This window comes from Fusarium graminearum, chromosome 1 (assembly GCF_000240135.3).
Source record: "Fusarium graminearum PH-1 chromosome 1, whole genome shotgun sequence".
NCBI lineage: Eukaryota > Fungi > Ascomycota > Sordariomycetes > Hypocreales > Nectriaceae > Fusarium > Fusarium graminearum.
In genome coordinates, this window is record NC_026474.1 from 5603700 (window position 1) to 5615946 (window position 12247).

Here is a 12247-nt window from a genome sequence, read left to right on the forward strand (position 1 = left end):
CAAACTCCTGGCCAGTGCTGAAAACTTGGTTGGGATGCCCGACGGAAGTCGCCAGACCGACAATAAACTCGAGGGGGAATATGGTGAACAACATCAAAGCAGAAACGTGGTAACACATAAAGGCGTTGCAAAAAAAACTCCCATCCCAGTCAACCCCCCGCTCTGAACGCATCCCAGAATTGGCTCCAATGCCCATCGCAAAATCGACTCGTTAAGGTAACCATTTTAGAAGCAGTTCAGGCTTCCCTTCTTCTTCTTGCCCTTGTTGATGGCGTTCATACGCTCCTCCAATTGGCGTCGAGCAGCTTCGGCCGCCTGTCGCTTCTTACGCTCCTCCTCGACGGCTTGAAGACTCCAACGATTGTCTTGAACTGGCTCAGGAGGTGGGCGATCCTTGAGCTCCTTAACCTCTGCTTCTAGCTCACCAGCACGCTTCTTCCAGGCATCACAATCAGCCTTAACTTGTTTTGTCTGCCTCTCCAAGTCGGTGAGTGCCTCCTCAAGGGTCTGAGTAAGTTGACGCTCTGCAGTGAGGTGCTTCTCAATAGTTCGGATGCGGGCCTCCTGATCTTCGGTGATTTGAGAGATGTTGATGTTGTCTTTGCTCATTGGACGTCCAGCGGTGGGAGAACCGGGAGCGCCGTTGACGGGAGATTGAGCACCGTTTGGCAGGGGAGGAAGTGGGATTGCCGGTGGGGGTGATGGCAGAGAAACATGCGATGCACTCTTGCGAATGGTTGAGTTGGAGTTTGATCGTTGGATGCCAGCTGCCACTTCATCCATCTTGTTCTGTTCAGAGTCAGTAAAATCCACAAAATATCAATAAAGCCTTGGCTCACCTGAAGAGCTGCATAATCCTGCTTCAGAGTCTCCAATTCGGCTGTCAGGCGTGCAGTAGCTGCATTGGCCTCATCCAACCTGTTGTTACGCTCTGTCTGAAGAGTGCTCAGACGATTGTTAGTGATCTGGACTTCGTCAAAGTTATTCTGGAGTTGTTCCTCCAGCTCCTCCACCAATCGACTGTTCTTCTTGCTTCGATCGTCAAGATCTGTCATTCTCTTCTTGGCGAGTCTGATCTGTTCAACCAATGGGCCAGAAGCAGCACCTCCGTCGAGCATGTCGGCCAAAACAGTCTTGGCATCTTCAAAGTCTTTCATGATCTGCTCATTGATACTTGTAAGCTCAGCGACTGATGACTCAATTTCGCTTCGCTTAGCTTGCTCAACATCAAGAGCCTTTTTGCTAGCTGCGAGCTCATCGATGCGCTCTGCCAGCTTGTCAACATTAGCATCCAGACCCAGAGCACTAGCAACGTGGGTAGACACGCTGTGAAGCTCATCCCTTGCCTCAGCAAGTTCTGTCTCCAGTCTAAGGGCACTCTCGGCGTGCTCAGACAATAAAACCTCAACCTGCTCTTCATAGCCCTTCTGCTCGGTGGTCTTCAGGTCAGCCAGTGCCTTAGAGTGCTGAACCTTCAGCTCATCGAGGCTTGACTGGTTAGTCTGCGAAGTCTCATCATGGGCAGCGATCTGCTTCTGGAGATTGGCGAGAAGTTGCAGTTGGCGACCGTTGTCTTGCTTGACTGCCTCGTGGGCCTTATGGAGTTCGTCCAACTCAGCGCGAGCCGCAGCATGAGCCTGCTCCAGTTCGGCAACCTTGGCGGCGTTGCTGTTAATGATGGCCTTGTACTCATCAATCTCATGGCGCAGAAAGCCGATGAGATTTTGTTGTCGCTGTTCAGCCTCCTTGGTCGGCTCATCGTTGTCGTCATTTGACTGAGATCGCGATGACGAAAGTTGAGCATGGTTCGATGCCACCTGGGCCTCGAGCTGTCCGATTGTGCCTCGCATTTGGTACTCGGTGTTTTCCATAGAATCAAGGGCTTCCTTGTGCTTCTTCTCCCAAGTTGCAACTTCGGTCTGGAGCTCGGCGACGCGCTGCTCGTACCTGGCGTCAAAGTTGTTAGGCTCTAGAGTGCTAGACTTGGTGCCAAGTGCTAGGCGCAAAGCCTCAAGTTCAGTTGTGAGTGCTTGTTCACGAGCCATATGCGCGTTTCTGGTCTCGGTGAGCTGCCTCTCATTTTGCTCGAGCTGATCTCGAAGTGTGGCAACCATGGTCATCTCCACAGGACTAGCCTTCAGACTGGAACGTTCTCTTGTCAATCCCGAGATGATGGTCATCTTAGTTTCCATCTCCTTCTTGGCGGCCGTAACGTCTGCTTCAAGCTCCTGGATTCGCTCACTCCTGACATGGAGTTCATGTATAGCGGCGTTCAGGTTGATCTCAAAGCTTTGCATAGCCTCGGGGTGAGTTCCAAAGTTCTCAGCAGCAATGTTGCGCAATGACGAAAATGATCGCTGGGCACGGTCCACGACAAGCAGGTTCTGGCTTGACTTGCGTCGAATAACAGGAGTGCTAGAACGAGGCGAGGTGGCTTCCATGACACGGGCCCGAGATAGGTCAGTCTTGAGCTCCTCGACGATATCAAGGGTCTCGTTGTGCTTGGACTCGAGCTGGGCATATCTTTCAGCCAGTTCTTGCTCAGCAGCTTCGCGCTCCTGTGCCATGAACTTCAGTCGCTCGAGTTCAGCAGCAAGCTCGACGCTCTCGTCATTAGGCAGATTCTCTGTCGAGGCCGCTGCAGGCTTAGTGGTAGCGGTTTCATCGTCAGAAAGCATATCGCCGTTTGATGACGCAGCAGTAGCAGGCGAGTCCATCGCAGATGAAAGCTCTGAGGAAAGTGATCTGGTGAACGAAGATCGAGGTCCGGTCTTCAAATCGTTTGTCCTCGTGTCGGACAAGAAAGACTCAGGGCGAGTGCTACGTGTAGGTGTAGCAACAGAGATTACGGATTGACGCTGTGCTTGTGAGTGACGGGCTTCGTCAATAGCGTCCTGCATCTCGGCAAGCCTGCGCATAGCTGACTCATATTTATCGTGAAGAGAGTCGTAGTCGTTGAGAGTCGACTCGTGCTCTACACGCAAGTCAAAGAGCTCCTGTGTCATATTCTCAAGCTTGTCAGCAACAAACTTGGACTGGGCTGGGCTTGGAGGAGGCTCATGTTCTGCGGGTTTCTCAAGTCGTAGAGAATCTTCGTCCACCTCCTTGACGGTGCCAATCCTAGTGCGAGCGTGGTCTTGTTCCTCATCGCCTTCAGGGATAGGATCTTCCATTTGGCTATGGCGGCTGACATGTGAAAGGTTTCGAGAATGCTCAGCAGTAGCACGACGAGCCGCAATACCATTGGCCGATTCGGCATGTTTTTCGATCCCGTTCTCAGGTCCAGGCTCCTTGCCATCTTGGATTTGGTCAAGCTCGTAAAGGAGGGAGTCGAGTTTGCCCAAACTTCTTTGTCGCTCAACCACCTGCTCAAGTCGATCGATCTCGCGTTGCATCAGCTCGGCATCTTGGTCAGCCTCGGCCAGACGTTCCTCCAGAGTTGAAATATAGTCTTCGCACGACGCCTCATTCTCTCGAACACGGGAAATCTCCTTACGAAGCTCCATGATGATAGTTGCATTCTTCTCTTCGCCGCTGGTATGACCATCGAGCTTGGCCTCGAGATCGTGAAGGTAGTTCTCGGTATTGTTCTCGCGATCAACAAGCTTCTGCAGACGGGTCTGAAGCTGATTGTTGATGGTTTCGACATACGCACATTTTGTCTCCTTCTCGAGAAGGTTAGTTTCGACATTTGACAATGTGCCGCGAGTACTGGAAAGAGACTGTTCGAGAGATTGGATAGTCTTCTCGTATTCCATGACAACCTGTTCGACCGCTTGCGCAAAAGAATTTGATCGATTGATACGGTCATCCGCGGTGTCACCTGAAAGTTCGTCCAGCTGGTTTGCACCTGATTCGTTCTCGCGAGCACGAGCAAGCTCGGCAATAAGTCGTGCGTGACGCTGGCTAAGAGCGGTGTAGCTTTCTTGGGTATCTAGAAGCTGGTTCTGGAGTTCCGCCTCACGCTCGTTCTGGCGATCGGATCGCTCGTTAGTTAGTGGTGCATTGCGCCGGGGGCTTCCACCATTCTCGGCACTGCGGATCTGCTCGCGTAAGAAAGCGACCTCAGCTTTGAGACGGTCGATAATAGCCTTGCTGTCGCCCTCTTCCGTTTGCTGAATGCGCGGCTTGGACTGAATCGCTCTAGCACGTTGAGCATATTGAACTGTGTTTAGCGTTTCGCTCAGGTGAAACTCTGCGGGCGTAACACAAGCAATCATGTAGGTAATGGCATTGCCGCCAAGAGAATCTTGCAGTAATCGTGTGAGTCGGGAATCGCGGTACGAAACGTGAGCTCCAGCGTTCCGGGCTGAAAGTTGGCTAATGACTTTACCAAGAGCGGCAAGTCCAGCGTTGATGGAGATACCCTCTTTAGCACGATCACCTTGAGCACCTGTGTTCTTGAGCCTTTCGCTTCCAGCCAAATCAACAAAGTGAAGTTTGCTATCAGTCGTGACAGAAACGTCCTGGCCAGAAAGCCCCTCGGCTGGCATGGAGTGCCGCTTGTCGGAGGCCTGTCCTGAGCCAGCTTTGCTCTTGCGCTGAACGAGGTTGAGCGAAAAGACCGCATGGGATCGCGATGACTTGGCATTAATAGCAGTGGCGTCGGTCTGGCGAATAGAGGATCCAAAGTTGAGAGCATTCATAAGATCGTCCGCTGAGTTGATCTCAACTTGTCGAAGGCCAGTCAGGATGATGTTACCTTTGGTATCCTCGCGAATGGCGACATTTACGCGCTCGTTCAATGGCGTTGTATCGGGTACGAGAAGATCGCGCAGTGTTTCGTTGTAAATTTCGACATATGTTGCTTTCAGCGACCACTCGCGGTCACCAAGCGCATTCTGTTGACTGTATCCTCGAGGGCTTCGGAGATGCGAAAGGGAACTGCGATTCGCTTTGGCAGTAGATTTTGGGGCGACCTCAAGCTTCTCGAAAAGAGCAGTTGCGGCTCTGGGAATAACACCTAGAGCGTTGGTTAGCAAACACCAATGCTTCTTGTCTTGTCCAACTTACCCATTAATTCTTGATCATATTGTTCGCCAGGTCCGGATGTTCCCATAGTGTATGATTTACCAGCGCCTGACTGTCCATAAGCCATCAGAGATACGTTGTATCCTTGGATAAACGAGTTGATACAGTCGGAAACGTAATCCCAAATACCCTCTTGCGTCACATCAGGATTAAAAACCCGGTCAAAGACAAATAGTTTGCGACCTTGAGGTGAATCGATAGCAAGGCTGGTGTCAGAAGTCGTATGAACCATGGGCTTCTGGAATCGCTGGGGAATAAGATCATAGCCAGGGTCCTCTGGCTTCAACGGTGGCCGCACTCGAACGACTAGAGAATAAAGGTTAGCATCTCAAAATGTAAAAGACAATGGCTGACATACCGACTTTGACAGCCGTCCGGCTGTCCTCATCCGAGGCTCTGCTTCCACCTCCTGCCTTACTTGACATGCTCAATCTGCTGGTGCTTCTTGGTTGGGCTCTGGCAGCGATGGCACTCATTGGCCTTTGGATTCCTCCCGGTGAGGCCGGGGGTGAGCTCGCCATGATGGCTGTTTGTGAGGTGCAGACGAGTTGCGCGGTGTCTCAGGTATCGTAAGTCGGCAACGGCGGCAAAAATCACGAAGGTCGCTTAACAGCTTAGAAGGCCGCAAAGGGCTTTCTTGTTGGTCTTGTCTTCCGCTGAGGGAGAAGCTGTCGGTGATCAGAACGTCATAGATGATGGTAGCGCCACGAAAAGTCGTCGTTGATGAGGGGATCGCGAAGTGTTCCAGAGGGTCTCACGTGCGACAGCTGGACTCTAGGAAGTTTCAATGAACGAGGACGAGGCGGTTGTCGAGTGTTTATCCCGACCAGGGGTGTAGGGGGAGCGTAATTAAACAAGCGACCGACGAGGGGCGATCGGGCAGTCGTCGAGGTGCTTGTGCTTGTGCTTAGTTATTGATAATTCTACGTTCCAGCGCAGCGGTGGAGCGGAACGTGGATGGGTCGCTAGCGGAGGGGTCTGGGCTTTTTGTCGGGTAGAAAGCTAAGACTAAGATAAAAGAGACGGTTGATGGAAAGGAAACAGCGCAGAAAGAAACTAACGAAGCGGTGGGAGAGGTTTTGACCGCAGAACAGAGATTGGGAGTGGAAAGGACAGAAAGTCGCGACGTCGGACGACGAGTTAGTTAATCACTTTTTCAGGAGTCGTTAGAAGAAGAAAAAGCACAGAAGAAAAATAAATAAAAAATTAAAAGGGACGGGACAGCCTTCAAGTGGAATCAAGCCCACCACCACTACAGAGTACGCACCAGTGCTGGTGAATGACAATGACAGCCAGGGGCAAGAAGCAAGTAGGCTTCAGTACACTCGCACCTTCGTGGATGCTTCCATTCACCACAGTCCAAGTCAGTTTAGGGGCATCAAAGGGCTGTCAAGTCCGCCCCTAAGGACTAGAGGTACATTAGTGCTGGGCCAACGTTGTCAGGAACCTCGCGTCTGCTGGACCTGATTGCTCGACCCCTGAATTTTGGATTAAACGCTAGAGACAGGCCTGGTTAGATCGTGACGGAGATGGCGCCTACTGGTTGAGCACTGCCTTTTAACTGGGCCATCCCCGTGGCTCGTACCTGGCCCGCGCAGCCAGTAGTGGGCAGGGGCCCTCCGGGCTGGTTTGTCGGCCTAATATACTAGACTTTTGTAGTATCTGCTTGGACCCTTAACTATTGCAGATTAATGGTATCTGGTGATATTGATAATATAATCTTTGTCAAGTCAGTTAAGCTGCAAGAGTCAAGCATCTCATCTTAATAAAATACGATTTACTATATCCTGATTCATGAATCCCATTGTATGCCAATTCAGTACAAGTCAAGGTACGCTAACAGTACAACAGGTCCATCGTCGGGCAAGCGAGGCGAGGCGATCAATCCATCCACCAGGTTGGGTTGGATCCCAGTCCCTAGAGGTGCTACTTAATATCAGGCCGTTTTTTTTTGCACTGATGAATTGGTTTTTTTTTTGTAGCAACCAACCACCCAAAATACCTCTAATTACTAGTGACCTAGCTTCCGAGCTCTCTCAACTGAAATGCCTCGCTCCCCTTTCATATCCCGAGCCGATCTTTCCATTTTATATCTGTTTAATCACAGAACAGGGGCTGGGCTGATTCCAACTGACGCGTAATAGTACATGTCTTCACTAGCGGCCGCATGCCGTCGCGTTGCCATGGAGTCTATCAAACCAACGTAAGAACGTTACAAACGGGACCGGTTTCATGGCAAGTCCCGTTGAATCGATGGAAGTCCGCTAGACGATTTCGCAGGTGGAAGAAATTGTTCTCATCAACCAGCGCTTCGTGCTGTCAGAAATTTCTGCAAATCAAACTGACCTTGAACCCCCCTCAACTTTTGATGCGTTGTCAACTTGGGTTGTTGGCTCATCCATCCCATCCATCTCGACCAACCTGGCGGTTAAAGCGGCCCACCATATTAAAATGCTCTAGACTGAATGAATATTACCACCATACGCTCATAGCACCTGGATAGGTAGGTGCCTATTCACACGTTTATCTTGAAAGTCAACACGTATCGTTATGCAAACAATGTGACATGAATTGCACCAGCAACCGCCCCGTGCCCATCATGTCGTCGCTCTGGTTGCTAACAATACACTATAGCATCTATGCGACACACGTTCCGAGTCTTACGATTGGCTCTTCATGACTTTCGTCCCATCTCCTGTCACGGTAATAAGATCCAGGGATCATCTTAACGATCTCGTCTCCCGACGTACGGATACCTGAGACCAACTTGTCACAGTGGCTTCAGTTGCCACTTTACCTGTGAATCCTTGACCTCCTCCATCCATCAAAGACCCGCGGGATGGCACCATCTCGCGACATCAGAGAGTAAATTGTGGAAACTGCTACTGTGACCGGCATGGTTTCTGCCTGTGTCCCGTCCGTGTTTGGCCCGTCATTTGACTCTCAGCAAGCAAATCGCGGGGGCTAAGCTCACCTCGGCGGCTTGGCCACGGTTTGTTTCAGACCCCAGTCATGATCCCAATGACACCTTGATACTTTGTGCTTTTTATCGTTTACGTCGGTGGTATAGTTGATTGCGAATGAGCTGTCATTCCTTTACCTTCACTTTGCCCCTATTGTTGTATATCATTACACGACAAAGTACTGCTCCTCGCCATCATCACCTTAACAAGATGGCTCTACTGCCAAGGAAGCCTTATCCGTGCCAATCAAGACATCAATATGAGCACATGGGCACCCATCCAAGACATATTTTCCCCTGAAAAGTCAATGTCGGCATGGAATGTTCATCACCAAAACTATTGACATAGAAAAACCCAAACGGTTGACCTTGAATTAATCCCATTCGTCAGTCTTGCAGCGAGAGTTCCGTAAACCGTTTATCGGTCGTTGCCGATGACTAGGTCAAGGGTAAACGGACACTCTTCAGTCTACTGGTAATATTGTTAAAGTTTACATGTCAGCAGATATCCCGTCAAAGCCACTGTAAGTGACTGAAATATTTCCACCTATTCACAATGTCACGGTCAGTTTTTCTGCTCCTTCGAACAAGGCCGGGGTCTTGAATATCCACTTTCGAATCAACGGGGTTGGTGGTTCTTTGACTTACACATCCTGGCGGTCAAGGTCAGTTTCTAGGATTTGTTCAAGGTGACGGCAACATTGACAAGGGTTTGTACAATTGTATTCAAAAACGGACATTACGATCTGAAACCTATCTTGCCCCATTCATCTGTTAAACACCAAGACTTACCTGACGGGCACTGGGTATAATATCCGAAGGGACTTTTTACTCAATTGGTCTTGTAAAATAGTCCGGATGCTCAAAAACCTTGATGATAACAGTTAGTCAACAGACCTCGTCAAATTTCAAACTTTGAACACGATGTTACCGTGAACCTTGACTTGTAAGCGAGGTCTCCATTATTACCCTAGTATATCCATTAGGCCTACTGCAAGGCGCGGAATGAGGGCATTCCTATCCGTAACTTCAGCCACTAAGTGTTCCCTAATGTAGCTATTCGAAAGGACGATGTGACATTTTGCGGCTTTTATGTAGTATAGATCTACATTCCTATTGCACGTATACTGCACGTGTTGTTAGGAAACTTGACTACCACATCTATGCCTCAGCTTTGAGGACAAGTTTTCTTTATACTTCAAGGGCTACATAGTCTTGGCAGAAAAACCGGCAGCGCCCGCTTGACACGAATTAGTGATTATCTCCGCAGAGGAAACTCCAGTGGTAGGCAGTTAGAACGGACTGTTCTCCCCATATGATGTATAAACAAGTGTGAAGTGTAGTCAAGTTGCAACTATAACTTAAGCCAGATGAACTATTTTAATAATGGCCCTTGTTATATCAACGGCTGATATACCGAGCATACGTATATACGGATGTTGATCCACTTGCTCGGCTTTGAAACAATACTAGTAACCTTGGATGTTTATCACCACCTTGAATATGACATGCTTATATGCATGGTGCTCATAGCATGGATTCCAAACCCCATGGTAGATAAGGCATAAGCGATGTGCAAGTTGGCAAGCGCTATGAGCACAAGGAAGAGTGCCGGTTCTTGACTCTGACGAATTATTCAGCCCAAATTTTGTTTCGCTTTGACACACCTCATGCGTGCATGTGAGGTCTGAGTGCTTGAGGGACTGATGTGCAAACGCTCACTTGGGAACCTCCCTCATGATATGCCCTCGCAGGTGTAAATAAAACAGTACTGCATGAATTTTTGTATTATGATTTTTACCAAGATATCTCGTTGCAATATTACAGATGTGATAGAGTGTTGAGAAAACTGGCTGGAATGCGTCTCTCATAATGGTTGAACTTACCCGGTACCTCACACGTGACTCGGCGTTTTTCGTGTTCACCTGAACGCAAGTGGTCGCGTCGCATCGCGCAAGGGTACCTCGTTAAACTGCCCCGCCATCAATTACAAAGACTTCGACCGCGATCCAAGACCGTTTCTGATGCGAGTATCGCAAATGCAACAAAATGGCGAATGACGTGATTGATCTTATATCATCGAGTCCGCCTAGCCATTGCCTTCCACCGCCGTCTGCCCAACTACCCCAACTCGATGATGCCACCCAAGAAGAAGGACAGCAACACAGCATCAATGCGACAAAGTCGGATGCGGTGGCGCGTGTGCCCTTATCGAGTCAATTCTTTCTATCCGATGACTTCGACACTACGATAGATCTAGATGAGCCCATCTTGGTCGATGAAAACCCAAAGAAGAGGCGACGTTTATCGCCTCCTTCGATACAACCGCCTCTTAAGCGTATATCTCCGGCGCCTGAATCCTGGTCGATTCTACCACCGGTGCGGACGAACCAAAATAGTCGCCTTCAAGCGGTTGATGATTCAATTCAGCTTACCAGTTCTCCTGGTCTGATCTCGCCAGGTCAGATGAGACCTTCGAATGCCACATCTGCAAAACCTATAGAGCAGACAATTGCTGAAGATTCAGACCCATTTGCAAGTTCACCAGCGGCAGTACGACGCTCGCCATCAAAGCCAACATCGAAGGCGATATTGAAAACGGCAGCAAGACCCATCGAGTCGTCCGACCCTTTCGCCAGTTCTCCCCAGCCAGCACTGACAACATCGAAAGAACCCGACATTATCATAACTTCTCCGTCTGCACCGGTAAATAAACTGCTGCCCAAGAAGAATGCGGCGTGGGATCCCATATCTAGTTCGGCACCCGAGGCTATCTCCTTCGATTCGTCGCCGCCAGGGAACAAGCGGGACGTTATTAACATTGATGACGATTCGAATGGTGAGAACGGTTCCGAAGACGACGAACTGCCAGATATTACGGCATTCGACGTAACAAGGATGCGACGTCGATCACAGCTCCAGCGCTCAAAAAGCGACGTTGTATCAACTGGGTCCCGAGCGAGACCGACAGCCGCGAATAAACCATCAGCAGTCGACCGAGCAAGAGAAAAAGAAGCAAAGGCAGCAGCCAAAGAAATTGAGAAGGAAGCAAAACGACGTGAGAAAGAGGAAGCAAAGCAAGAAAAAATTCGAGAGAAGCAACGCAATGCGGCACTGGCTGAGGTCAATAAGCTGCGAACAGACAAGAAGGTCTCGACGCCAGAAATGATGGTCGATATCCCTTCAAGTCTAAACTCAACGGTCACAACTGCGCTTCAGGCTATGCTGGAACCCTTTGATGTGCAGTACACAACTTGGGACAGCCCGGTCGAGAATGTCATCAAATGGCGTAGAAAGGTCCGCAGTCGATATAATGATGATATTGGCCTTTGGGAGCCAATACCTCTTCGCATTCAAGATGAGAAGCACGCGCTTGTTGTCATGCATTGCGATGAACTTGTCAAGCTTGCACTAGACGACGCTATCTCTTCTCATGTCGAGAAGGTACGGAAACATTTCTCAGAGCATCATGTTATTTATCTCATTGAAGGGCTCACGACTTGGATACGCAAGAATCGAAACCTCCGCAGTCGACAATTTGCATCCAGTGTCCGCGCCCAGGAAGCCGCAACCTCTGGAAACCGACGAAACAAACCTGCTCAGGAGTACGTGCCTGAAGAAAAGATTGAGGATGCGCTTCTGCAATTACAGGTCATGCATGAGGTTCTGATCCACCACACTATGGTACCGATGGAGACTGCTGAGCAGATCTTGACCTTTACCCAGCACATCTCGACAATTCCTTATCGAAAGCAGCGAGATCAAGCAACGCTGGGAGCAGGGTTTTGCATGGAAAGCGGGCAGGTCAAGACAGGCGAGGATACGAAAGATACTTACGTTCGTATGCTGCAGGAGATTGCGAGGGTCACGGCACCAATTGCACACGGAGTGGCTAAGGAATTCGACACCGTCAGCGACTTGGTTCGGGGCTTCGAGACCACTGGGCCAATGCGGTTAGAAGGTGTGAGAAAAATGGCCAACAAAGATGGCACCTTCTCGGACCGCACAGTTGGGCAGGCCGTGAGTAGACGCATGTATAAAGTATTCACTGGAGTGGACGAGACAAGCACAGATGTTTAGATGTTTAGAATGACATGTATTATATTTAACGATTCTATGAGGCCATTAGATATGATGTTATGGCAGTAGCAAGAGACCTATTGAGTTCAACAAAGGCTAGTGTTACCAAAAAGTAATGGCGACAAAAGCTCGTGTGGGAACAAGCTGTCAGACAGCGGTGGACAAAAGTTTTCC

At 49.6% G+C, this 12247-nt stretch overlaps 2 protein-coding genes across 2 annotated transcripts; one reads left to right on the plus strand and one right to left on the minus strand.

Annotated features, from left to right (window-relative positions):
• Positions 1-225: 225 nt before the first annotated feature.
• FGSG_01690 (uncharacterized protein) lies at positions 226-5552 on the minus strand (the record flags this gene model as incomplete). Its single annotated transcript, XM_011319217.1, has 5 exons — positions 226-789; positions 840-4249; positions 4334-4963; positions 5014-5337; positions 5390-5552. 5 exons carry the CDS (start codon positions 5550-5552, stop codon positions 226-228), a joined length of 5091 nt encoding a protein of 1696 aa, XP_011317519.1.
• A 4490-nt stretch (positions 5553-10042) lies between these two features.
• FGSG_01691 (uncharacterized protein) lies at positions 10043-12073 on the plus strand (the record flags this gene model as incomplete). Its single annotated transcript, XM_011319218.1, has 1 exon — positions 10043-12073. One exon carries the CDS (start codon positions 10043-10045, stop codon positions 12071-12073), a length of 2031 nt encoding a protein of 676 aa, XP_011317520.1.
• Positions 12074-12247: the final 174 nt, after the last annotated feature.